General features: G+C 40.4%; 1 protein-coding gene across 1 annotated transcript in view; it reads left to right on the forward strand.

Annotated features, from left to right (window-relative positions):
• Positions 1 to 27,029, forward strand: part of F5 (coagulation factor V) — a 61,158-nt gene that overhangs the window by 28,570 nt on the left and 5,559 nt on the right. The window contains exons 10-24 of the mRNA XM_033765962.1: positions 732 to 909; positions 2,607 to 2,706; positions 3,720 to 3,931; positions 5,086 to 5,236; positions 7,049 to 7,261; positions 8,421 to 10,842; positions 12,700 to 12,874; positions 13,483 to 13,719; positions 14,779 to 14,986; positions 17,322 to 17,501; positions 18,658 to 18,774; positions 19,874 to 19,945; positions 21,161 to 21,264; positions 21,906 to 22,061; positions 25,263 to 25,407. Of these exons, the coding sequence (XP_033621853.1) occupies positions 732 to 909; positions 2,607 to 2,706; positions 3,720 to 3,931; positions 5,086 to 5,236; positions 7,049 to 7,261; positions 8,421 to 10,842; positions 12,700 to 12,874; positions 13,483 to 13,719; positions 14,779 to 14,986; positions 17,322 to 17,501; positions 18,658 to 18,774; positions 19,874 to 19,945; positions 21,161 to 21,264; positions 21,906 to 22,061; positions 25,263 to 25,407 (4,670 nt within the window). The remainder of the gene's footprint in view (positions 1 to 731; positions 910 to 2,606; positions 2,707 to 3,719; positions 3,932 to 5,085; positions 5,237 to 7,048; positions 7,262 to 8,420; positions 10,843 to 12,699; positions 12,875 to 13,482; positions 13,720 to 14,778; positions 14,987 to 17,321; positions 17,502 to 18,657; positions 18,775 to 19,873; positions 19,946 to 21,160; positions 21,265 to 21,905; positions 22,062 to 25,262; positions 25,408 to 27,029) is intronic.

Below are 27,029 nucleotides of genomic sequence, written 5' to 3' on the forward strand. Positions count from 1 at the left end.
ATAATTAATAATTAAGAAAATTCAGAGAGGATATCAGACATGAGTGAGAACTTTCACTGTAATAAAAACTGTGAGAATGTATTTCCTATTTTTAAAAACTAAACTAAGGAAGAGAACAAAAAAGAATTTTTTTTTTTTTTTTGTACCGGAGGTTGAACTCGGGTCCTTGCACTTGCAAGGCAACAAAAGAGAAATTCTGCCAAGAATATATAGTGAGAGGACGGAGACAATAATTTGGGACCTCTGGGTAGTAGTCAATGGTCTTTACTTTAAAAAACAAATACATGAAATACATACTCTACTAGAGAGCTTCTGTTCTTGCAAACTAAGGTGATAAAGAGGAGGACAGAGGGAGAGTGGCTCACTTCACTACTCCCAGGTCATTTATCCCAATAGCTACAGAAACTGGGCAAAGGGGGTTGCTTTTCAGCCAGCACCTAGGGTTGGGTGGGTGGTGGAAGGGACAGCCCCATAGCCAGAACTAGAACTAATAAATATAGTAAAACCTTGTAGGATGGGAAGATGTTTTGGAAGATTAAAAATATCTAGAAAGCCAATAAGAGTACCCTAGATTAAGTGATTGGAAAGACTTTAAAAAACACTCCTAGTTTATCCTATTCTTTCAGCCAGCACAGACCCAGAGATACCTGACTCTTCCCCAATCCTACTGGGCTCTCTACTTGAGGAAATGGTTTAATTTTTCAAATATTACTATTTTGTTTTACTTTAAGACTATACAGATCTCTGCACTTGGATAATTTCTCAAACCAAATTGGAAAAATTTATAAGAAAGTTGTTTACAAACAGTACCAAGATGAGAGCTTTACCAAACGCATGGACAATACCAAAATCAATGAAAATGGGATTTTGGGCCCTATTATTAGAGCCCAGGTCAGAGACACACTCAAAGTAAGTAACGTAAATATAGAACCTGGGAAGAAAATTAAAGAAAAAAATATTTGTATAATCTTAAATGCAAATGCAGCTTTTAGTTTTAATTTAGTATTTGCATTTATTTATAACCAATTCGGGAATATAAGGACCGGGGGAAGATTGCACATTATAAAAAAATAAAAGTCAACATGTTGGGGTGAAAGACAACACAGGAACAAAGAAAATAAAGCCACAAATATGAAAAGTGAAATCCATACCTTGTGATCTGAGGCCAGGTATAAAGTTTGTCCTAGGCTTCACAATACCTAAAGTGAAAAGGAAATACACCTGAGGTAGATCTACACCTCCACAAAAGAATTACTTCCCCCAGATACCAAAGCCTCAAAGAACCTTCTGCCATGGATTCTTCTAATGGGGGTTCTGCATGATGTAGCAGATGGTAACCTTGACTCGTCCCTACAACTGTCAATAGATTTAAAAATTGAACAGCTTTTTAAAATGATATTTCTTGTTGTCACTGAGAACATCACAGCAAACACAGTTGAGTATAAACAGTTCTGTAATGTGGTCTAGCTATGTGGCTCACCAATGATTGGTCCTGGTTAAGGTAAATTTTGATATGTACCAGGAGCTTGGTGTTTTCCTCAGATAATACTCTTTAAATATTCCTGAACATCACTTCACCAAGGTGAATGAAAACAGAGAATTAAAGGTTATAGTATTTGGCAAGATCCTAGAATGCAGATAATCTGTGGATTAAAGATGTTTCAAAGGCTTTGGCGATCAACCAAGTAGAGGATTAAGGTTTTCTTTTGAAGCTTACTATGCCTAACTAGGACTCTTGTGTGGATCATGCTTTGGACCAGAGATGGCAAACCTTTCAGAGACTGAGTTCCAAAGTCCAACTTGAAACCCACTTATTTATTGCAAAGTGCCAATGCTATGATTAAATCTGAATGCGGAGGTTTTAATTTAGAAAAAACATCTTTTGCCTTAAAAGAATAACACACGTGCCATAGGTCCACCCCCACTGTCTTAGACAAAGCTTATTCTGTCATTTTAAAAATATCAAAAGGCTGGGGATGTAGCTCAGTGGTGCCATGTCTGTCTGGCAAGTACAAGTTCTGGAGTTCAGTCCCTGGTACCACAAAAATAAATACACACACACACACACACACACACACACACACACACACACACACACGAGGACCAAAATGTTAGGATTCTATGTCTCTTGCCCTTCCCTCATTTCTGATTCCTGTTAGGTGCTTTTAGGAATTGTAAACACAGGTTCTCGGGAATTCAGATCTGGCTCTTGGACAGTCCCCCGAAAGAAGTCTTCAATGACAGGGTTTGCAGGAGACCTGGTAGACAGGACATGGAGACTGTGACCTAGAGAGAAGGATTAGATTCAAAGATGTGACCCCAGCTAAAAAGAGAATGGGAGGGAGGCAGCAGTCAGACTAGAAGGAAAATGTAATTTCTCCTCACCTGTCCTTTAAAATCAGACACCTGTATTTTCTACCTTCACATGAGTTCAACTCTTTCAAAGGTTTCTTAACAATAACGGCAGGAGGCTGCAAATCATGTACAGAACTAATTCTCCCACTAACTGTGTGCAAGAGCTCACACACACACAGAGTAAATATGCAAAGCTAACTCTCATGGGTTACCTTAAATCCTGAAATAATGTATTTTATTTAATTTTGTAGATCGTGTTCAAAAATTCGGCCAGTCGACCCTACAGCATTTACCCTCATGGAGTGACCTTCTCCCTTTATGAAGACGATGTCAACTCTTCCTCTACCTCAGGTGGGAATCTTTCATTTCTACTGAAATTAGTGACTCTAGATGTTGCCATGGTTTCCCATTCCTCCTTGCATCATGCTGTAACCAGTGCAGTCAGTAGTATATATGCAGTGTCACAACCAAGCTCTGCTCATTTCAGGAATTTTGCCTGTCTATGCTTACTAAACATGGTACAGTATCCTTTGTTCATGTCATAGTGACCTCTAGTGGAGCAGTATTAAATGGTTATGTGCTATCTGGGAGTCGGGTGTGAGGTGTGATTAAAAGATGGGATGGAAAAAGAGGTGGAGATGCAGCTCGGTATGAAGGCCCTGGGTTCAATCCCCAGTACAATCAATCAATAAATAAATACACACTCAAAAATGGGGTGGATATTTAAATTAAAAATTTCACAGATTTATTGCGGTAAAAGGCACGGTGCCATTCATCTTGCACAAGTTGCTTCCCTCACTTTGAGCACACTTAGCCCATCATTCTTCTCCATTTCTGAAGTGGTTCTGGAAGTCCTCTTTTGCGAATGTCTTTTTATGGTTGCCTCAGTGTCCTGAATCCATTCAAAATGTTTACAGCAACTTCTGTTGAATAAAACTATATTACAGCATATCCTCATCCACTGTGTTCACTGGATTTTCCATCATGAAACTTCTGGCTCTTCTGCAGAGTCAAAATGACCATGAAAGGTAAACATTTCCACTGAATTCAGGACATCAAGGCAGTAAGAACTAAAGACACGCAGGAGAGAGAACTTCTAGAACTGGTTCTGAAAGTGACAAGCATGTTAAGTGCATTCAAAGCATGGCAGAGTATTTGGGGGGATTAATGGCATGTGTCTTTTACTGTAATAAATTCTTAAACATTTAAACATTCAGCATACTTTTTGATCACACCGGGTAGTGTTAAATATACAAAGAATACTGTTTTCCTGATATTAACTGGTTCTAGTCAGAACTAAGGTACCTATTTATAAGTTAAATAATTTTCCAAATGAAAGCAATGTTTATTCCATTTCCTTCCAGGCAACCACACCATGATCCGTGCAGTTCAGCCCGGAGAAACTTATACTTATAAATGGAACATCCTCGAGTCTGATGAACCCACAGACAGTGACGCACAGTGCTTAACAAGACCATACTACAGTGATGTAGATGTCACCAGGGACATTGCCTCTGGCCTGATAGGGCTTCTTCTAATTTGTAAGAGCAGATCCCTGGATATGCGAGGCATACAGGTATTTTACCTACCTTTGAGGTACCCTTTTAGAAATTAAGAAGCAGTGTGTTTCTGTACAAGATGAATGTAATCATTATGTGCCACAATCATATACTAATAAAAAAATAGGTGAAGAAAAGTTCTAGGCATTTCTTCTGGCTGGAACAATTAGGTCTCCTTGATCAACAAAGGGGCTTTTCCTTCTAAAGAAAAGTAAATATTAGTTATTCTTTAGTATGTGTGATAACACTTATCATTCTGGTTAATTTTTTTGTCTTGTCTGTTTTCATCTGGATGCTCACTGCCCAAAGTGAGTCTTTATTGTGATACTGCATTTTGGTTTCGTTTCAAAGTCCAGGTCTATTTTTACTGACTGTGCAGTGAGTAAATCGCTCTGCTTCTCCTAATTTCTTCCTTTTATAATACTCCTCCTAAAAACTTTGTAGGCTGGTGTGTGGAGTTAGTGAGATACCACCAGGCAAAAGTATAAAGCTCTGTTCCCACTTTTGTTAATTTTCGAGACCTACAATACAGAGAAATAGGAAAGAGTCTCAGAAAGCAAATGCTTTTAGAGACAGTTTCTAGTGATGGCTGTGCCCGACAGTCGTCTTTGTCTGGTGAGACTAAATTATTCAAAAGATTGTGGACAAAGATCTCACTCTTCTGGGTTAATCTTCATTGAAGATTAATAGTCTCATTTACTGACCTGAAATTTCCAATTGGGCTTAGCACAGGTCTTACCCCAAGGCTTACAAAATAAGCATATTTGTTAAGAAACAATATTTGCCTAAAGATCTTGATCTTTGGAGATAAATCGGGAAATGGGTAGAGAGGGGCATAGAGCTTTCCTACCACAGCCTTCTTTTATCTTTTAAAATGATTTGAGATACATTCAGCCAGTCTTTCTATTGGAAGGTGTTCCATTTCAGACATAAACAGATTTCAGTTGCTGTGCTGTCCTGGAACCATCTTCTAGTCTTTGGACTTTCTGATAGGTTTTTTACTTGGCTCTACCTCTGACAAATGCTTGGTATGTAACAGGCTCTTATAACTGACTGAATTATGAAGTGTCAGCAGCATCAAGGACAGGGCTCCTGGAGTATCTGAGATCTTGGTGTTAATAGGTAATCAGCTGGCACTGTAATCACTAAAAACAGCCCATTCATCCTCCAGAGGGCAGCGGACATCGAGCAGCAGGTTGTGTTTGCTGTGTTTGATGAGAACAAGAGCTGGTACATCGAAGACAATATCCACAAGTTCTGTGAAAATCCTGATATGGTGAAACGGGATGACCCCAAATTTTATCAATCAAACATAATGAGCAGTAAGTCAGAGCCCTGTTATCCGTGAGGTTTTCATTCAATTGGTTGGAGTATGCCTGTGTCTAGAAGCAGAGACACAGATGAGAATATACTCACCAAAGAGCAGCTGTCTTATCTCACTTACGATTCAAGAGCTTGTCGATGAAACCCCTGGGTGATACGATCATAACTAAGGCCCGTTATGTTTTAAACAACAGTTAAAACCCTAGTTATCCTGCTCCCAGTGTGATGCATAAGCTTGTGCTCTGGGCAGAGAGGAAGCCAGAGAGGGATGGTGCTACAGGTCTTGGCCAGCAGAATCTCAGGAGTATAGATTTGTACAGTGTGAATACTCTTTCTTTAAAGTCAGGGAAGAAATAATATAAGTAATCCAAAGCTGGATTGTCAAGTCAAAGTAAAGCAAGTACCAAGACCCAAGAATCTTGAAAAAACAATGCATGAGAAGGAATTTTGAAGTGTGAGGTAAGAAGTTCAGAGGCAGGGGATGTATTCAGAATTTGCTACACAGTTCCAAATTTACTGTCATAAGAAGTCTAAGAGAAATTTCATGGAGGCAGCTGGAAGCAAACTTTTCCCCCACAGCCAGAGTTCCGTGTACTGCTCCACAGAGTCAAGACCCACCTTGCTCACCTTATCTGACAGATAAATAATCATACCTATGAGAATAATTTCTACAGGTTTGCTCATAAGGCTGCAGATGACGGACAAACGGTATTATCCCAGCAGATAGGTGCCATGACAAATAATTCCAAACGGAGTTATTCTCAGCTTTCTTCACATAATTTCATTTCAGTAGTGAATCTGCCATAGTTCTACACCAGCACTGTGCAACAGAAATTATATTTACTGGTAACCACATTATAAAACGAGAGAAATAAGTGAAACTAATGTTCACTTAGTAAATAATTTCACTTATTAAAATACTTTGCTTTATTCGACTTTCACTTAATATACTGTGCTTTATTCAAAATCCAGTGTGTATTTTATTCTGATAGCACATCACAATCTAATCTACCCACATTTCAACTGTTCAATAGCCACTTGTAGCCAGTGACTACTATACTGGATAATGTAGTTGTTGTAGACCAGGTAGGAAGCATTTAGAATAAGATATAAACTAATAACATATTATTTCACTGATTCAACATGTATTTGTTAAAGAGCCACTTAAAAATTTGTTAAGTGTCAGACATTGTATTAGTACTAGGGCTATAGTGGTAACCCAGGTAAATAAGGGCCCTACCCTTTGAGAAATCACATCTTAGTATATAAGGTAATTGAGATATAGCTTAAAGCAGTGTATCTCTTAAACATAATGAAAAATATGAACTCAATATTTGTATGAAAACTATAGTTTACATAGATGATGATGATAGATGACAATAAAAATAATAAAATATGTTAAACGGGCTTATTTTTTAGGAACACTCATTCTTAATGACTGAAGTCAAGAAGATGGAGTTTTATGTTCTGATTTTCCTCCAGATAGATTATTCTGGACAATATTCTAAGTTAATTTTTAGAATATCTTTAAAGGCAACACAAAGAGCACAAAATACTTAATATATATTTGACAAATGAGTGACTAAATCAATGCAAATGAAAAAGCTTTACCTTCATCTTGACATTTCTTTTTCAGTTAACTCAGGAGAAAAAGCTCTCATTTGAGAAGTGTGAATCTGATCTTCTAGTCACATGCTAGATCTGGCAAAGCTTATCTTTGACACAACCAAATTAACACTGGTAGCTTTATCTTAGATGCATGACCTTTTGTTGGTACAGGCCTGGCAGTTTAACAGATTTTTCTCTTCCAGCTATCAATGGCTATGTGCCCCAGAGTATACCTGTTCTAGGGTTCTGCTTTGATGACACTGTCCAGTGGCATTTCTGCAGTGTGGGGACCCAGGATGATATCTTGACCATTCACTTCACTGGGCACTCGTTTATCTATGGAAAGAGGCATGAGGACACCTTGACCCTGTTCCCCATGCGTGGAGAGTCTGTGACTGTCACAATGGATAACGTTGGTGAGTAAGCACACAGACACTTGGAGAAGGAACTGACTTTGGACCTGTGGTCTGTAGGGTTTGCTGCAGCTCTTGAGATGACCGCTGCTCCTGGGGTATCTTCCTAACCTCCTGCGGGTTTTCCTGTCAGTGTTTTTCAGAATTTCTGTTTACAAAATTGTTGACTTAACTGGGTCTCGTTTTTCTATAGAGTTGCATTTATACATCTCTGGACCACGTGGGAAATAAAGACATGACAGCAGAAAGACAATAAAGAAGCATGAATATTTCAGCAGCAAAGAAACATTTCATTGATTAAAATGCCCTTTTCAAATATTTTAAGACTGCCATCTACCCTAGGGTTAACAATTATCAAATAGAGTGCGTTAGAGTTGCCTCAGAGACAGCTTCGGAGTTCAGGCCTGAGTTTAAATCCTGCTCTGTAGCTCAGTCTCTTATAATCATGGACAAATTACTTGGGCTCACAAAACCTCAAATTATTCACCTAAAAAAGTACAGTAATACTTTACAGAGCTTCTTGACCATCAATTACAATAAGGGCCTAGTGCCCAGCTTTCAACAAGTGGTAGCTCTTGGAGACTTCCCAAGACTCTTGTCAGTGACTCATACTATTTTGAAGAGATTCAAGCTTGCCCTGCCCCACATGAATTATTTCTTAGAAATACCTAGCTATTTCTTACTTATGAATAGACCTCATCATCGTCATCATCCTAATTCCAACTCTCAAACCAGGTACAGCTAACAAGATGTTAATGATATTCAAAGTCTGTTTCACTCCTGATCCACCCTGTTCTTAATATATTCTAAAACAGTACTCTTGAACTATCTGTGCTGATTTTTCTGTTCTCCCTAATCTCCACCCACCAATACTTTTAGTCTGTATTCTGTTAAATGAGGTAAGTGTACTGATCATCATCTTGGATGTCACAGCAATGTTCAGTTGCTAAAACACAAAACAAAACAACAGCCTAAATACATTAGTCCCAGTTTCTCTCCTTATATGTTCATGTGCCAGTAACCAGTAGTGCACACACCAACAGTGGTCCACAGGTCACACTTGTGTCTCTAAAGTTCAGTAAAAATTACTTGTTACAAGTGATCCCAGGGTTTTTATGTGTTTTCCTGGACTTTCAACCTTCTCTCTGTCTCTCTTCTGAAGGAACTTGGGTGTTGACTACCATGAATTCCAGTCCAAGAAACAAAGGCCTCCAGCTGAGATTCAGGGATGTTAAATGTATGCGGGATGATGATGAAGACTCATACGAGATTTATGAACCTCTATCACCGACAGCCATGGCTGTACGGAAGATATACCCTCCTTCAGAAAATGAAGAAGAGGAGACTGATCCAGATGATGATTACCAGGATATCCTGGCTTCCTCATTAGGAATTAGGTCATTCAGAAATTCATCCCTGGGTCAGAAAGAAGATGAACTCAATCTTACTGCCCTTGCTCTGGAGAACAGCTCTGAGCTCATTTCTCCAAGTACAGATGCATCTATCAGCTCCAATTCTTCATCTTCAAGCTCCACTGTCAGTAACCTCACAGAACCCCAGAAAACCCTTCCTCATGCAGGAGCATCCAAAGCTGGTCACCTCTTGGGACACCTCAGTGGCTTAGACAAGAACCCAGTTGTCAACTCTTCCACAGCAGAGTATTCCAGCCCATATTATGAAGACCAGATAGAAGATCCTCTACAGTCAGATGTTACAGAGATAAGCCTCCTAGATGAAAAAGGTTTCAGAGATGCAGAATATGTTAAACACAAAGCATACAGAGCAAAAAGAAACCAATTAGCAAATCACAGGTTTTCCTGGATGATATTACCAGCCCATGAAACTGGGAGACATTCAAACCAAGATGACACTTCTTCAAAAATGGGACCCTTGGAGGATCTTCCCAGTAATCTGCTACTCTTAAAACAAAAGAATCCATCGAAGATTTTGGAAGGGAAATGGCATGTGGCTTCTGAAAAAGGTGGCTATAAAATAACCCAAGATACTAATGAAAATATGGATGAGCTGCTAAACAGCCCCCACAATGTCTCAAGGACTTGGAGAGAAAGCATCCCTGAAAACAATCCAGGAAAACAGAGTGACCACCCAAAGTTTTCTGGAGTTAGACATAAATCTCTACAAGTAAGACAGCATGGAGAAAATAGTGGATTGAAGAAAAGACCATTTCTCATCAGAACACGGAAAAAGAAAAAGGAACCGAAGCTTGCACACCATATCCCACTCTCTGTAAGGGGCATTTACCCTCTCAGAGGAGCAGACTACATCGCATTTTCAGACAGAAAACTTAACCATTCATTACTACTCCTTAAGTCCAATGAAACATCTGTTCCCACAGACTTCAATCAAACATCCCCCTCTATCAATCTTGTCCAGATAGGCTCACTTCCTAACCATAATCTGAGCCTCCCAAATGACACTAGTCAAGCAAGCTCCCCTCCAGATTTTTATCAGACTGTGCCCCCAGAGGAACACTATCAAACATCTCCTATTCAAGACACTGATCAAGTGCACTCCACTACAGACCCGAGTCACAGGTCCTCTCCTCCAGAGCTCAGCCAGATGCTCAAGCATGAATTAAGTCATGAGTTATATCCTGTTGACATTGGTCAACAATTTCATGCTCTGGAACATGAAGCCTGGCAGATGACTAGCTCTTCAGGCCTCAGTGAACCATCTTCTTCTTCAAGCCAAGGTCAGATGACCCCCTCTTCAGACCTCAGCCAGATAATCACCTCCCCAGGCTTTGGGCAGATCCCCCTTTCCCCAGACCTCAGTCACAAAAGCCCCTCCCCGTACCTCAGCCAGATGCCCCTCTCTCCAGAACTTGGTGAGACCAGCCTTTCTCCAGACTTCAGTCAGATGACCTCCTCAGACCTCAGCCAGGTGCCTCTGTCTCCAGATCTTGGTGAGACCAGCCTTTCCTCAGACCTCAGACAGATGACCTCCTCCCCAGACCTCAGCCAGATGCCTCTGTCTCCAGAACTTGGTGAGGCCAAACTTTCCCCCAACCTCAGTCAGATGACCCACTCCCAAGATCTCAACCAGATACCTTATTCCCCTGGGCTCAGCCAAGTAACTATCTCTCCAGACATCAGTGAGACAACCCTTCCTCCAAATTTCAGGCAAACATCACATCCTTCAGACCTTGATCAGGCATCCTACCCTTGCAACTCTAGTCAGTTGCTGCCTCTTTCAGAATTTAATCAGACTTCTTATCCAGACCTTGTTCATATGCCATCTCCTCTCCCATCTCCTAAACTCAATGATACTTTCATATCAAATGAATTTAATCCACTAGTTGTAGTGGGTTTAAGTGGAGATTATGGAGATTTCACTGAGATTACTCCACGGCAGAAAGACCAAATCAGTGAAGAAGACTATGCTGAAATTGAGTATGTGGCTTACAATGACCCCTACCAAACTGACAGGAGGACAGACATCAACTCTTCCAGAAATCCTGACAACATTGCAGCGTGGTACCTCCGCAGCAACAAGGGAAACAGAAAATATTATTATATTGCTGCTGAAGAAATATTCTGGGATTATGCAGAATTTGCACAAAGGTTTGGCTAGTTTTCTCCCTTTATATTACCATGTTCTCACTACTGATAAAAAAAATACAACAGTCCAGGAAAATAATTCTGGGCAAATTTTATAGAATATAATTTAGTTCCCATATTTCAACTTGACCTGTACTATTTCCTTTGTCAATTTCAAAATTAGCTTCTCTATTTTAGACAATACCTGGACAGTAAGAAAATAATCCTAGTGAGAAGTCTGTGATATACTATAAGTAAAGAAGCCCCTCTCACCTCTCCTTCTGCTGTAACAGATGTTCTTACCCCCTTTCTGCTCCAGTGTAGAGCCTGACCTATCCATAGCTATCTGATAATATGATTTCATTAAAGTTGGCTTTAAATCCAAATCTTGATATAGAAACCTCCTTTTGCATTTACTTGTTTATAATACAGAGTTTCTAAGAGAACTATATTTTCAAAAGATCATCTTTAATTCATTATTAGTAAAGAGTAGAAAGTCATAATTGCTCTGGGCGCTACAGAGTGGAGGAAAGAAGCAATCCCTGGTCATAGAGAGGCTCTCAGGGATACAACATGGTGACTACAGTGGCCCACAGCTCTTATAAAAGCTGTCACACTAATTAAAAGCCAAAGCGAGCTGGTTGTGGTTGTGCACACCTGCAATCCTAGCACTCCAGGAGGCTGAGGCAGGAGAACCACAATTTGAGCCCACCTGGCATTTTAGCAACTTAGCAAGACCCTGTCTTGATATAAAAATATTAAAATGGGCTGAGAAAGTATCTCGGTGAAGAGGCCTTAGGTTCAATCCCCAGTACCACAAAATGAAACAAAATAATGAAGTATAATTAGAGGAGGCAAACACAATCTACAGGATGATTTGTACACATTAGCTCGTTAATCTGATGCCTGAGGTTTCCACATTAGAACTCTGTTCAAAATGCTTTCTATGACTTCCTACTTAAATGTAGCACCCGTTACTATATAAGAATTGCTCATTGTATAAGGACTTCTAAACCAGGCCCTGTGGGGACAGGATTAGGGGGTATGCAGAGTGGAAAGTCACGGAACCAGATCCTTCACACTCTTGCATCCTGTTCCAAGCCTGCAACCTGTTGTTATGAAGGATAAGGTTGCTTTGCCTATCCCAACATGCTCTGTGAAGTTGTATGCAAAGCTCAGAGTCCAGATGGATGAAGACTGTAGGGAAGATAACAGAAGGCAGGCAGAACAAGATTCTCTGTTGATGGAATGCAGCACATATAGGTCGATGGATGAGCTTTTGGATTATCCCATAGACTCGGGAAATTTGAGAGTCAGCAGGACAATTTGACATGCTCTGGCCCCAGACTATGCTGATGAGCTACATGGGTAATAACGTGCTATACTTGTACTCTTATACAGAGATTCCTTGTATCCTTTACCCAGTTTTACCAAGTGATAGCAGCTTCTAAAACTTTACTACATCACAACCAGTGCATCAAGACACAGAACTTTTCCTTCACTACAAAAATCCCTCCTGTCTTTGTATAGTTTAATCTGCCTCTCTCCCACCGCATACTTCCTATTCCCTGGCAATGACTACTCTGGTCTCCATTTCTATCACTTTAGAAAACTACATACATGGAATTGTGTAGCATATAACCTTCGGGGGTCTGCATTTTTCCACTCAACATAATTCTCCAGAGGTTCACCAAGCTTTTGTATACAGCAATAGTCAGTTTATTTTATGGCTGTGTAGTACTCTTTAAGATGTGCACCATAGTTTTTGTTGCTCTTCATTTTCTGTACTCGATACTATATTGAGAAACAGAGACAATTTCATAAACTCCTTGAACAGACTTTCATTTCTTCTTTTCAACAAAACCTATTGTTACCATTCAGTGAAACTGACAATGAAGACAGCGATGACATTCGGAAGGATACCACATACAAGAAAGTCGTTTTCCGAAAGTACCTGGACAGCACTTTTACCAAACGCGACCCACGGGGCGAGTATGAGGAACATCTCGGCATTCTCGGTCCGATTATTAGAGCCGAAGTGGATGATGTCATACAAGTAAGTCCTCTTTTGAGTGCTACCAAGGTGATTAGAGGAATTTCCACAAGCATCAGAGGCTGGAAAGGTGAAAATAGCAAAAGAAGTATAGATGCTTGATTTTCCAGAATTAACACATACTTGCATTTCTTCTCAATGCTTGCTAAGCCATGTGGCAGTCTTCAAGACAAAAGCAACGATCTCATATTTTGTAAGTGCTGAAAACTATATAAGCTGGAAAAGATCACACTGTAATTTCCTGTTGTTTTCTTAAAAGAAAAAAAAACTCAAGTTAAAGAGAACTAGTAAGGAAGTAAAGGTGCCTCGGTATCCTCCCCAAACAAGCAGATTGTCTATGGCTCTTCTCAATCCTGGTCATTTCACATCCTTTTCAACCTCTCTATGCCTTATTTATTTACGTGTAGGATTTGAACCCAGGGCCTCTCACATCTCAAGCTTTTATTGTATTTTGAGACAATGTCTCAGTAAGTCACCCAACCTGCCCTCAAATTTATTATCCTCCTGCCTTAGTCTCTCCAGCAGCTCAAACTGCTGATAATACACCACTGTGCCAAATCTTGGTTTGGATTTTTGCTTTAAGTACATGTATGGATTGTTCCTTTTCCTAGGTTCGTTTTAAAAATTTAGCATCTAGGCCATATTCTCTTCATGCCCATGGACTGGCCTATGAGAAATCATCAGAAGGAAAGACTTATGAAGACGATTCTCCTGAATGGTTTAAGGATGATAATGCTGTTCAGCCCAATAAGAGTTATACGTATGTATGGCATGCCACCGACCAGTCAGGGCCAGAGAACCCTGGCTCAGCCTGCCGGGCTTGGGCATACTACTCAGCTGTGAATCCGGTATGTACTGCCATCGAAAGCTCTTGCCATTCCCCCAACCTTACCACCCAAGTCCACCAAGTGGAAACGTTAGGTTGCTCTTTGTCAAAAGCCTGTCTTGTGTTTATGAGAGACGTGGAAGCCTGTGGTCAGCTGCACAGTTACCACATGGTAACAGTAACTGGGAACTCCCTTCAAATAACAGAGGAGGGAGAATTACCAAAATGCTTGTTGGACCCAAGCTAGAACCCTGTTTTTGCAGAAAAAGATGTTTATGTTTATTTGCGATTTTCTTGAACAAGTATTATCTTCCTTCTGCTCTTAATGAAAAAACTAAAAACTCAAGAACCTTTCATTTTATCATTTCACAATGTATATATAACTCAAAACACATATGTTATACATGACAAGTTTACAAGTTATTGGTAAATCACAAAAGGGGTCCTTCATTTAAGCTACTGTAGTAAGAGCACGGATGTAGGTGTGGAGTATTGTTGTTTTTGGTTTTTGTTGTTGTTGTTCTGTTTTTTGGGTGCTGGGGATTAAGCCCAGGGCCTCCTGCAGGAGTCCTATGTGCTCTCCCACTGGGCTACATCCCCAGCCCCAAAACTTAGATTTGAATTCCTACCCTGTCACTGCGCAACACTAGGAAAATTACTTGACCTCTCTCACCCTCAGTTTCCAAAGTTAAAAATGGGATAACAGTACACATCATATATTAGGCATTTCATAAATATCTGTTCAGTAAATGAATTTATATTTACTATATAAGATAGTTTCCAAATTAAATGAGATACTAAAGGCAAAGCATTTAATATAGTATAGATGCTCAGTAAACAATACCCATTATGTTATCAGTATTATTATTATCCTCAGTATTACTGAGATCAAGGACAGCACAATCAGAGGACAAATATGAATACAACAGAAGTAAATATCCAGGCTTATTAAACTATTCATTAAAAATCTTTAAATGCAGAGTCTCTCAGGATTTATTTCTTTTTCTATATAATTGTCAAGAGACCAAAGAAGATCCTGAACAAAGGAGAATGCATGCAATTTGCTCTTCCTGTCTTCCAGGAAAAAGACATCCACTCGGGCTTGATAGGGCCCCTTCTGATCTGCCGAAAAGGAACGCTTCACAAGCAGAGCAACATCCCTGTGGACATGAGAGAATTTGTCTTACTCTTTATGGTCTTTGATGAGAAGAAGAGTTGGTACTATGGAAAGTCTGAAAGGACATGGAAACTGGAATCTTCAGAAGTGAAAAACTCCCATGAGTTCCACGGTATTTTCCTCTGACTTTGATCTAATCTCTGAATTAAATCATACTGGTTCTCAATGATTCCTGCCTAGAGCTTCACAGATCCAACATTAATGCTTCTGAGGATCCAGGAGCTACAACGAAACCCAGCTCCATAACATCTCCAAGGGTTGAGTGACCTGGCAGGCAACACTTCAGGTCATCTAGCACAAAGAGAGTCCAAAAAGTGGTATGCAGAGGTCACTGCAAGACAGAGCAAAGCAAACCAGTGAGCAAAGGCCAGTGCACCTCAGATGGCAAGATGAGGAAAAGGAATTAACACTGCTCTGCACTTTGAGAAGCTAGTGAACCTCTTTCTTGTTCTCTAAAGGAGCCAGTATTTCTATAGAAGAAATGATGAGTTATGTGTCTTTGCTAAAGTAAGAATGATCCCAGTAGGTCTAGCTCTCAGCAGCCTTCAGTGGCATCCATGCTGAGTGACACATGAGAAAGGAGATAGGAACCGAGGTGAGAGGCATTGGGAGAATAGGGGCAAAAGACCATGCAGGCACTCAGCCTGGGGAAAGAGTGCCCATTTAGCAATCTACTCAGGAACTTGGCCAGTAAATTGACAACTGAATTACAAACACTTTTAGAGAAAGGCAGAATTTAGGATTTGGTGGATGGCAAAAAGAATGACATGAAAGAACGAGAGAAAGAATGAAATTAGGGGGAAAAAAGACTAACTTTGTTCAAGGTTTGATGGATGGGATGGTTATTCTGAGATTCTGACCAGTGAGAACCTGTGCTGGGTAACAGATCGGTGTACTAAGGAAGGAAAAACCTGGTTGGCAGAGTACACAGCAACTGAACCAACGCCACCTGCAGCCACTCGACAAGACTTAGTGTCCACCTCCCTCTCCCACTTGTCCATGCTCAGGCCACGCTTCTTTATCTTAGTTTTTGCCTTCCTTCTACTTCTAGAAGTTTAATCATCTCACCTTTAAGCATCCTTTGAGACAGAGGCAGGCAAACAATATGACCAATATCTATGACCTGTTCCCACCAAGGATGAACTCTCGTTATCATAACAACATTAAAGGTTTTTCAAATATTAAGAGTTCAGGAAAACATCTGAAGCAGAGTCTATTGAGAGACTACAAGCAGAGCTGTCTCCTCTTCCTTCCCTTCATGCTCTCTTCTCCTGTTCTGAGCTCCCCTCCCCTCCCTTTCTTCCCTTCCCCCTTCTCCCCTCAGTAAACCCCTCGGCCCAGTGTGCTTGGTCTCTGAAGCAGGAGGCCCACCCTTTGGAAAACCTCTCAGCCTACTAGGAAAGTGGCTGGCTGCAGAATTAGATGGACTTTTCTCTTGGTTGTGTCTTTTACTCACTTGAGCTCTTGTGCACTGATTTCCTCAAGGAGTGAAACACAGCCACTGTAGCTTTAGTCCTAAAGATACTAAAGTGACAGGCAGACCTCCTGATTCCCGTCCCCAAGCTTCATGTCTAGCCTTTGTTATATGTGCTCAATGAATATGTGAACCAGTGAATAAAGGGGCGGATTCTCTCATTCAGTGCAACTTATCAAATGTTTACTGAGTACCTATTATGTTGAGAGTCTTCCCTTCCAAATAATCACTTGACTTGCCTTCCATTCTCATGAGATCTATACCTCACAACAGAAACTCAAAATAGGGATAGGAGCTATATATGGTCGTAGACAGGTGTCCCTGTACCTGATATAATTTCAAGGGCACCCAACTGAAGCTTCATCATTAAAATTTTGTGTTATATCTTTAAGGTGAGCAAGTTGTAAAAAAAATTAAACACCTATTTCCCTAAGGGGAAAGTGGACACAGCCGGAGAGCCCATCTGAGAAAATACATGAGTCACTATGGCTAGTGGGTACTCCGCAGGTAAACTCCAGCTTCCTAAGATGGTCCACCACTGTTTGTCTCTGAATTCAGAAGGACCTGGAGCCACACCCTGCCTGTGCCCTTCCTCTCATCCTGGTGTCTGCATGACCTGCCATGTTAGTCTTGATCTTTTGGTAGCAAAGCAAGATTTGCACTACATGCATAGAATCTAGATGGACAAAGCACAGGTCGGGACAGGTGTAGACTCTGGAGAAGAAATGGCACTCAACAGCCTGGTTGGAGGAGAGCTGGTCCACACCTCTGTAGGCTGGTGGCAATGCCATGAGGAGCTGAAAGTCCTGTTCTAGCATCTCACACTGGCTTATGACATAGACAAGCCCTCGACACCTGCGTGGGCCCCAGGAAGGTCACACACTGAGGAGTATGTGGTGTTGCCCCATCTCCTTATCAGCCTCCTCCTGGCATATGCAGGGTTTCACTTGATTGCAACGCTCTGTCCTTTCAGCCATTAATGGGAAGATCTACAGCTTGCCGGGCCTGAGAATGTACGAGCAAGAGTGGGTGAGGTTACACCTGCTGAACACGGGCGGCTCCAGAGACATTCACGTGGTTTACTTTCATGGCCAGACCTTGCTGGAGAACGGCACTCAACAGCACCAGCTGGGCGTCTGGCCCCTTCTACCTGGTAAAGATCTGGGGATGGAAGAGGTCTCTGCTAAGGATAACAAGGCAACCTTAGCATCTGCCCCCCGCCACCCATTCTCTCTTGTGTTTCTACTGCCTAAGAAGTCAGAACACAGGATTCAGGCATAGATTCTGGGCAAAACCACTATCAAAACTGCCATCAACGCACAAAAATGTCAGCTAAGCCATGAACTGTGTAGCAGAACCATATGGCTAAATGCGTGACCCAACTTGGTTCTGCAGAGGTCTCCCAAGCCCGTGTGCAAATCAGATCTCAAGCAAATCACAAAATGAATTTGGAGTGTGGGCAGCTTCAGTTTTTTCTATTGGGGGAGAGATTAGAAACTTACTAAGGTTTCTGGATTCTTGAATTCTACTCTTGGCTACCCCTGACCTTTTTTGGTAGGTAATTAACTCTAGGAATCAATTTTGAAATAACATCTGAGGCTGTTTAAGAAAAGGGAACTTTAAAAAAAAATTGTTAAAGCTAGGGAATAACAAAAGTATTTAGAGATTTTCATGCGCAAGATAGTAGTAAATGTAGGTTTAAATGAAATGCAATCACCAGAAAGGGTTTAGATGTGCCCCTAAGTTAATAGGTGTATTTTGTAGTAGGTGTATGAGTAGGAACATAAGATCTAGAGCCACTGATTAGCAAACTTCACAGTAAAAACCAAGGAAGCTGGTTAAAACTCATATACTAAAAGCAGAGATTTTGCTCACAGAGACTTTAATTAAGTGGATCTTGGATAGAATTAAAAGGACTCTGCTTTTTTTCCCCCCCAGCACTGGGGACTGAACTCAGGACCTTTGCACTGAGCAACATCACTAGTTCTTTTATGACTTAAAAAAAATTTTTTTTTAGAAAGTCTTGTTAAATTGCCCAGACTTGGCTTGAACTTGCAATCTTCCTGCCTCAGCCTCTTAGAGTGCTAGAATGACAGGCATGTGCCACAAGGCCCTGCTCCTGGATTCTACATTTTTAACAATCAGCCTCCCTTCTACAAATGCTATCTGAGGAACTAATGAAAGGCAGTCCTTTACAGGACTTTGGGTGGGAAAATCATGACACTAATCTGCCTCAGACATTGGTACAGAAGTTCAGACGGGCCTGTTAATCTTTGAGTTTATATTTTGTCCTTAACTCTCTATTCTAGGTTCATTTAAAACACTTGAAATGAAGGCATCAAAAGCTGGTTGGTGGCTCTTAGACACAGAGGTTGGAGAAAATCAGAGAGCAGGGATGCAAACACCATTTCTCATCATAGACAAAGGTATCACCCAAGAGATGCATAATATTTATTATTTTAAAAGTGCCTGTAGCTGGAATATTGCCTACTTTATATTGCAAGTGTTCAACACTGATTGACAGCTCTGATGTGACAAAGGCATAATTTATAGCTATAGTTGTTTTTATTCTGGACCACAGTCTGATTACAATAAAATATATATCAGTCATCTGGAACAGTGGTACCAGGGACTGGTTTCATGAAGACAGTTTTCGATTTGTGAATCTAGCTCCCCCACACGCACCAGTTCACAGTAGGGTTCATGCTCCTATGAGAATCTAATGCCACCACTGATCTGACAGAAGGCGGAACTCAGGTGGTAAAGCAAGCCATGGGGAGTAAATAAATACAGATGAAACTTCCCTCCCTCACTGGCTGCTCACCTCCTGCTATGCAGCCAGGCTGGGGACCCCTGAACTAAAAGACTTCAACCAAATGATTTACATCAAAGGTGTTCCTTGTTGTCGGGAAACCACTGGAAAGCACTTTTCCTCATAATTTGTGCTCCATGTAAGAAATTCTCCATGTTCGTAGAGGAGGAAAACGGGAGTGAGAATTCAACAATGCTGAGGCAGTTGCTGAACGTGGGTGTTTTAATATTCAAAAACACAGTTTCCCTCTGTCCATCCATCCATTTAGCAAAGCTTTACTAAGCACCTAACGAATATCTACTGTTCTGCCACTGAAGTACCCCAGTGGCTGGTATTCCCTTCCTTAATCAAGATGTAAAAAGCCTTGGAATTAAACAGTCGACTTTTGAGACCATAGTCTCAAGAGGTACAAGTAGTTAATGTTGTAAAATTGCTTACTTTAAGATTCAAGAGGATGGAAAACAGATTTAAAACCAGTTGCATTTCAAGATTTCTGATGTTTTTTTTTTTTCCTTTATGGTGTCCACTTTCCATTAAAGTGCCAATTTTACTAGAACATTTATTATAATTAGACATAGTTAAGTCAGTGTCACACAAAGTGAATAAAAATATGTAATAAATGACTCATCAAAGGCATAAGATTTAGCCTGGAGTTTTACTTTGTTTTAAGTATTTTCTAAGCCAAAATTATTCATGTTTTTGGTTTTTCATAGATTGTAAGATGCCAATGGGACTAAGCACTGGAATTATATCTGATTCACAGATGAAGGCTTCTGAATATCTGCGTAAGTAGTCTCATCACAGCCTGTGACTGTCAACTACTATTGTGCAGTATACAGCCTAAGAAACCATACATGACATTGCTTCTTGGCCTTTTGGCTAAGATCAAGTGTAGGACTCATACACGACAACCCTGGCTTTAGGTCATTTCTCTTCTCCAGGCTTTCCTTGACCAAAATATAAGAAAATAGTTCTATTTGGGGTATTATATAGTAGAGGAAGGCATCCCTATGGCAGGACCTTAAAGCCTATTAGTATGTTTTCGTCACTGTCCCCCCGGCATATACTATTACCAAGGAGTGCCCCCCACCAGGGAAAACTAAGACATGGCTGGAATCTCTATACAGGCAGATCAGTCTCTGCAGGGATCGGGGCAGGAGTAGGTCGCTTTCTTTTGACTATGTGGCAATTTCCAAAACTCTTCATTGATCTTTTCTTACCACACATATAATATTGCAGCCAGGTTCACAGGGTCTTATGATGTAAGAGCTGTAGTCCCCTCTAACATGACCTCTCACCTGTGACAGTCATTTTTTTTTTTTTTTTGGTAGTGGGGATTGAACATGGGACCTTGAGCTTTGCCAGGCAGGTGCAGTGCCACTGAGCCACATCCCCAGCTATTCATCTATTTTTATTGATCACCCACTGTATGTCAGGAGCTACTGCTAAATAAGTTTCCTCCCTCTGCTTCAAATCCCTTCCAAGATCAAGAGGCGATCATCAAGAAGATAATGAGGCTCCCACAACCCTTCTGCTGTCTTCCTGTTAGGCAGACACGGTCAGCAGCAGCTATATCAACATACCCGGGGAAGGCAAACAGGACCTTTGGGCAGGACAGAGTGGGTGGACAGCTAACCAAACACAGACAGACCTGAAGCCAAGATTTCATCACCAAGAATTGGTTTGGTTGTCAAGGCCCATGCTAACCACCTGGTCTCCTAGTTGTAACACAGGTCCTTCAAGGATCTGGTTTTCTGCTGGACTAAAATCAATTGAGAAATTGCTATCTTTTTAAAATTCAGCACTGTGAGAGGCTGAGGCAGAAGACCACAAATGCAAGTATAGCCTAGGCAACATAATGACTTAACAAGACATTTCAAAAAATAAAAATTTAAAAAGGAGCTGGGGATGTAGCTCAGTGCATAGGCCCTGGGTTGATCCCTAGTACTAGGAAAAAAATATCTTCTTCATAAGATTTTTTTTTCTTCCTTTGAGTTTAGGTTATTGGGAGCCCAAATTAGCAAGATTAAACAATGCTGGATCATATAATGCTTGGAGTGTAGAAAAAAACGCATTAGAAACCGCCTCTAAACCTTGGATCCAGGTTCGTCTATTTAGTCTGATAATATTTATGGTGATTGTAATAATAGACATGACAGTGATTGAATAATTTCTTCATGTTTTTCTTGTGGATTAGGGGAATAGAAACCACTAGTCACTGAGCACCACTCTAAGAACTTTACAGCCTCAGAATCAATGCTGTGAGGATGGATCTGAGTAACATTCCATTTTATAGATTAAAAAATCCAAGGCAGAAAGATGTTAACTTGATCAAAGTAGCACAGTGGTACTTAGTGGTCGAACTGGGATTCAAGTTCAGGCTGCGCTCAGGTTTAGACTGCATCTAATCATTTTACCACTTGGCTAAAAGAAGTGACAGATAGTAGGAAGTGGGGAGTTAGATCTTTCTCAAATGGTAAGGGGATCAACACCTGGAACGGCGGGGAGGAGAGACAGGGAATGAAAAAGGATTTAAGTTGTGTTATGTGCATGTACCAGCTCCACATAAGGTACATAAACATTATGTACTGCAAACATGTATTAATAAAAAATCCGATTAAAACACAAACAGAAAACCTGAGGTGTTGGATCTTTCATTCTTAAGAGAGAGATTGTGCTGTGGGTTATGGCGGGATGTGATTCATATACAAGGTCATCTCTGCTGACAGCTGACCTCTGTTGCAGGTGGACATGCAAAGAGAAGTCGTCATCACGGGGATCCAGACCCAGGGTGCCAAACATTACCTCAAGTCTTGCTACACCACCGAGTTCTATGTGGCTTACAGTTCTGACCGCACCAGCTGGCAGATCTTCAAAGGAAACAGCACGAAGCAAGTGATGGTATGTGGATACACTTCCCTCTAACTGCAGGACTCACCCTAGGCTGTCTAGGAAATGTGAAGACCTTTCTAAGGCTTGCATGGAAGAAAGTGGTAATATGATGGCAGTCTGTGTATTCCAAATTACAGGGATAACCAGAACTACTGAGACTTCAAAACTCCACAAAGCCTGAAGAGTATCACTTTGTTATTTTTTTTAAAACCCCCGCTAGATTGGCAGATTGTGTACAGAATAAAATATCTGGTCTCATATCTCAAGCTTATACTACAAATTTGTCAAGAGCTTTGATTTTACTATTACATTTTATTTGGTTTTTGATTCCAGTATACCTGAAGGAAATAGTAGTATTGATGCCAGTGACACTGTGAAGCACTATAATTTTCAGATTTATTTGGAGCCATGCCTGAGGGATGATGGTCCCCTGCTGGGTCTTCCTTGGGCTCAGCCAAGAACCCAAACTCTTCCTCTCCTCTCAAAGCCACCCTCCCCAACAAAGAGAAACCTTAATGCAACTGTTGGACCAGTAACCTTGAATCTGTGTCAATTTGTATCTTATGTAAATCCTTCAGTATTTCAACATTTCTCTATATTATCATTTAGGTAATTTTAATAATTAGTTATCTGTAATACACCTTAGATCAAGCCATGAAAATTCTCAATTATGGTTTGTACCAATCAATATTAGGAGAGAGAACACAGATAGCAGTTGAATTAGTAGCCTAAAGATTTTTTGCATCTACATTCACGAGGAATATCACTGTGTGGTTTTCTTACTATTTTTTTGTACTGCCTAGTTCTGGTTTTGATTTCATGGCAATACTAACCTTGCATACAAAGATGACAACTGTGCCCTTCTATATTCTAAGAGAAATTTCTACAACTGGTGTTCATTATTTAATTATTTGGAAAAAATGATTAGCAAAACTAACTGGACTTGCAGATTTCTTTTCTGAGGAGATAATTTGCAAATTTAATTTTGTTAATTGTTATAGGGATATTCAAGTTATTTATTTCATATTGGGTAAGTTGTGATGCTTTGTGTTTTTTTAAAACGAATTGTCCATTTCCTCCACAGTGTATCTTATTCTCCTTTCTATATCTGCAGGGTTGAATAGTGATACTGTTTCATCTCTGACACCATAATTTGTATCTCTTCTTTTTTTCTTGGTATTACTAAAGATTGTCTATTTTATATTCTCCAAGAACCAGCTATTTTATGGATTTTTCTCTGTTTTTTCTATTTTCAATCTTACTGATGTCTGCTCATCTGCTTTAGCTGTTTTTCAGACAATGCTCTGGCAAGAGGACAGGGCACAGCCTGTCTGTCCTGCCTGGTGGAAGGAGATCACCCACTTGCCTCCCTGGGCACCTTACGGGGTGCTCCTCTTTGCAGCTAGGTGGGAACTGAGTTCCCCATGTGGTTTCTACTGATCCTTCAGGGACAGAAGCATCATTGGGGGCTGGAGGGGATGAAAGTCCTGGGTTCCTTCTTGGATTTCTCTGACATAGCCCTAAGGAGGATGTTGGTGAACCTCTTTAGCTTCACAAGCGTAAAAGTCTCCCCATTCTGCCTTTCCTGCTATAGTTTAGGGATGAGCTACCTTTTTCCTCTGTGGTTTTTGGCTCATACGCAAAGGTTCATCTGAACCTTTTCTGCTCAGTTCAGCTGTCCTTTCCTGGTGCTTTGGTTGGGGTGTTGTTTTCTGTTTTTCTGTATCCATTGGTGTTTGCAGGATGCTGGCTTCTTCATCTCCAGGATGAGGATATATAAGGGAAAACCCAAACCCAGGGAAGCTACCACCATGTTTTCCCTTGGGTTCTGAGAAGTCCTTTCTGTCTCCTTTCCCCTCTCCACTGTTCAGAGTCTTGTTTCTATTATATTTGTATCTAGGGTATGTAGTTGTACATAGCAGGAGCCACAGGGCAAAGTACCTCATTTTCCTGGATGTACAAGTATCGTCAATTATTTTTTTTTATTGTGTTTATTGGTACATTTAGGGATACAGTACAGTTACATTCATTGTTGGGATCTTGTACCTCTACATGGCAAGTCTTGATTCTCATTTTTTTCCCCTTACCTCTGCCCTCCCTTCACCCCCTCCTCCCCTCCCCATCTACAAACACTTTATTTTCATCTTTTCATTCTCTCACATTTTTTTCTTTTCCCTTTTTGTTCTTCCCCTACGTATCACACCTTCCCTACACCTTTAGCTCCTTTCCTCCCATTTCTAAATGTCAGTAATCTTATTAGAATCTTATGCATTGTTGCAGAATATTCACACCAGGGAAACTATTTGGTATTTACACATGTGGGACTTATTTATTTCACTTAGGAGTATATCTTCAATATGTATCCATTTTCCTATGAATGAATCTATTCTCTCGCTCTTTATGGCTGAGTAATATTCCATTTTATAGAAAAACCACAACTTCTTTATCCAGTTTCCAACGGATGGGCAAATAGGTTGTTTCCAAGATTTAGCTATTACAAACTGTGCCGCTATAAACATGGGTGCACATACTTCTCTGTGATATGATTCTTTTAGTTCTCTTGGAAAGATACCCAACAGAGGGATGGCTGGGTCAAATGGAACCTCCAGTCCAAGCTCTTTGAGGTATCTCCATATTGATTTCCATAGTGGTTGCACTAGTCTGCACTCCCACCAACAATGGAGGAGGGTTCCTTTCTCCCCACAACCCCGCCAACATTTGTTATTGTGTGATTTCTTGATAGCAGCCATTCTTTGTGGGGTGAGGTGGAATCTCAGTGTTGTTTTCATCTGCATCTCTCGAATGACCAGTGATGTGGAACATTTTTTCATATATTTTCTTGCTGCTTTCACTTCTTTGTATGAGAAATGTCTGTTCATTTCGGATGCCCATTTTTGGATCGGGTCTTTATATTTGGGGGGACTGATTGTTTTGAGTTCTTTATATATCCTTGATAATAGTCCTTTGTCTGAGGTACAGCTGGTAAAATTTTTTTCCCACATTGTAGATTGTCTCTTAGTTCTGCTAATGGTTTCTTTTGAAGTACAGAAGCTTTTTAGTAAGATGAGATCCCAGTTGTTGATTATTTTTTAAGATCAAATTGATTTGATTCAGGCCGCATGAAAATTTTACAATATTAAACTAGATGAAAGTGTTATTAGAAAGTCACTTCATAGGGAACTGTTACTAAGCTTTCCTCTTTCCTTCTAGTATTTTGATGGCAATTCAGATGCCTCTACAATAAAAGAGAATCAGTTTGACCCACCTATTGTGGCCAGATACATTAGGATATCTCCAACAAGATCCTATAACAGACCTACCCTTCGACTGGAGCTGCAAGGCTGTGAGGTTAATGGTAAGGAACAAAGATGCATTATTTTCTCGCTGATACTCACATACTCTAGATTTGGGGTGTGTGGGAAAATACAAGGAATTCTTAGGTCTCTTCAATGACTTAGGCTCCAGAAAAGTCTTTGTGAAACAGAGAGTTCATTCAGATAAACTCTTCCATGTGGACAGCCTGAGTTTGGGCAGCACCTTTCTGAATGATGCCAGGTGATATAGATACCACCATGATCCTCTAAGGAAGGGTCCTAGGTCATAATCTCTTCCAACAGTCCATTTTCAATAAAAACTGCTTGAGCTTCAAAGGGGGCTGTATTCTTCCAATGCCTTGTAGATTACTTAGACTTTAATGCAATGAAAGTATTTAGCAACAATACTAGCATATCTTGTTCAGTGAATGTTTTTGAAATCTGAATCTACTTTCCAACTTCCTGAACCCACAACTGTGCCTCTACATCCTCTTTTTTGCCTTATATTGGTACTGAAATGCTTTTTTTATAAGCTGCTGTTTTTCAGGGGATGTAATATGGCCTACGACATAAATAAATCCAGATAATCATAAGTGGTCTTAGTAAAATTCTACTACATACAACAATGTTGTTTAAAGAGTCCTATTTTTCTATAACTCAATTTATAACCTTGTAACTCAATGCTTTCCAATACTTTTCACTGCAAAACATTAAAAATGCTTTCTTCATTTTGTTTTTCTGCATAAAAATATCTGCCCAGCATCCTGAGGTAGGAAGCTATAGCAATGGCCCCATGCCCAAGCTGAAGCAGACCCTGGTGGCTGCTGAAGGACTGAAGAGTAGAGGAATCAGTATAGAGATGCAGGGGAAACCTGCTGCATCACACAGCTGGGAAGCTGAAGCACCTTCCCTTGGTGTAGGGGAAAAAGCTGTAACTCAGAGGATAAAGTAGCTGAACCGTGGCATCATTTTTTATCAAAGTAGACAATGGTACAGTATACTCGGCATTCATGAGGGATATGGATATGAATGTTTGCAGAAAGCAGTAATATATAACATCTCTCACATAAAATGGAAATTTTCTACAGGCAGGAACATTCTTTGAAAAAGCTCCATAAAGCATTAAGATTTTTTTTCTTCCCATATGGCATATGATATAAACAGCGGACATGTACATATCATGAAGTCAAGCCACCCTAAAATGCGGCATACAACTGTTAATTTATCTGAAACACACATTCTGTACAAGAAGCATTACTTTCTTGTTACATATAGTCTGCATTAGCAGGAGGTGTTCCTTTTAGGGGTTTTGTCAATTTCTAAATGAAAGTGGCATAGGTGATGGGCAGTTACTGGGCTAGTTCAGCCCTGTGCCTCTCACGCTAACAGATTGGCCTTGCTGCCCAGGATGTTCATAATATTAGATGGTGACTACCAAAACTCCACTATATTTGTTTGTGACTTTTGTTAGGAAAAGAAACAGTGCTTTTTAAAATACAGCCATGCACTCATGCATTTCTTAACTACAGGGATGTGTTCTCCAAACTGCACTGTTAGGCAGCTGTTTCACTGTGCAGACGTCACCGAGTATATGTTAACTACATAAACTGAGATGTAATGAAGAGAAGCAGTAAAATGTGTGTGCCTACTGCCAGCATAACCG

The sequence above is a fragment of the Fukomys damarensis genome, unplaced genomic scaffold (assembly GCF_012274545.1).
Source record: "Fukomys damarensis isolate Sample0158 unplaced genomic scaffold, DMR_v1.0_HiC HiC_scaffold_19, whole genome shotgun sequence".
Taxonomy (NCBI): domain Eukaryota; kingdom Metazoa; phylum Chordata; class Mammalia; order Rodentia; family Bathyergidae; genus Fukomys; species Fukomys damarensis.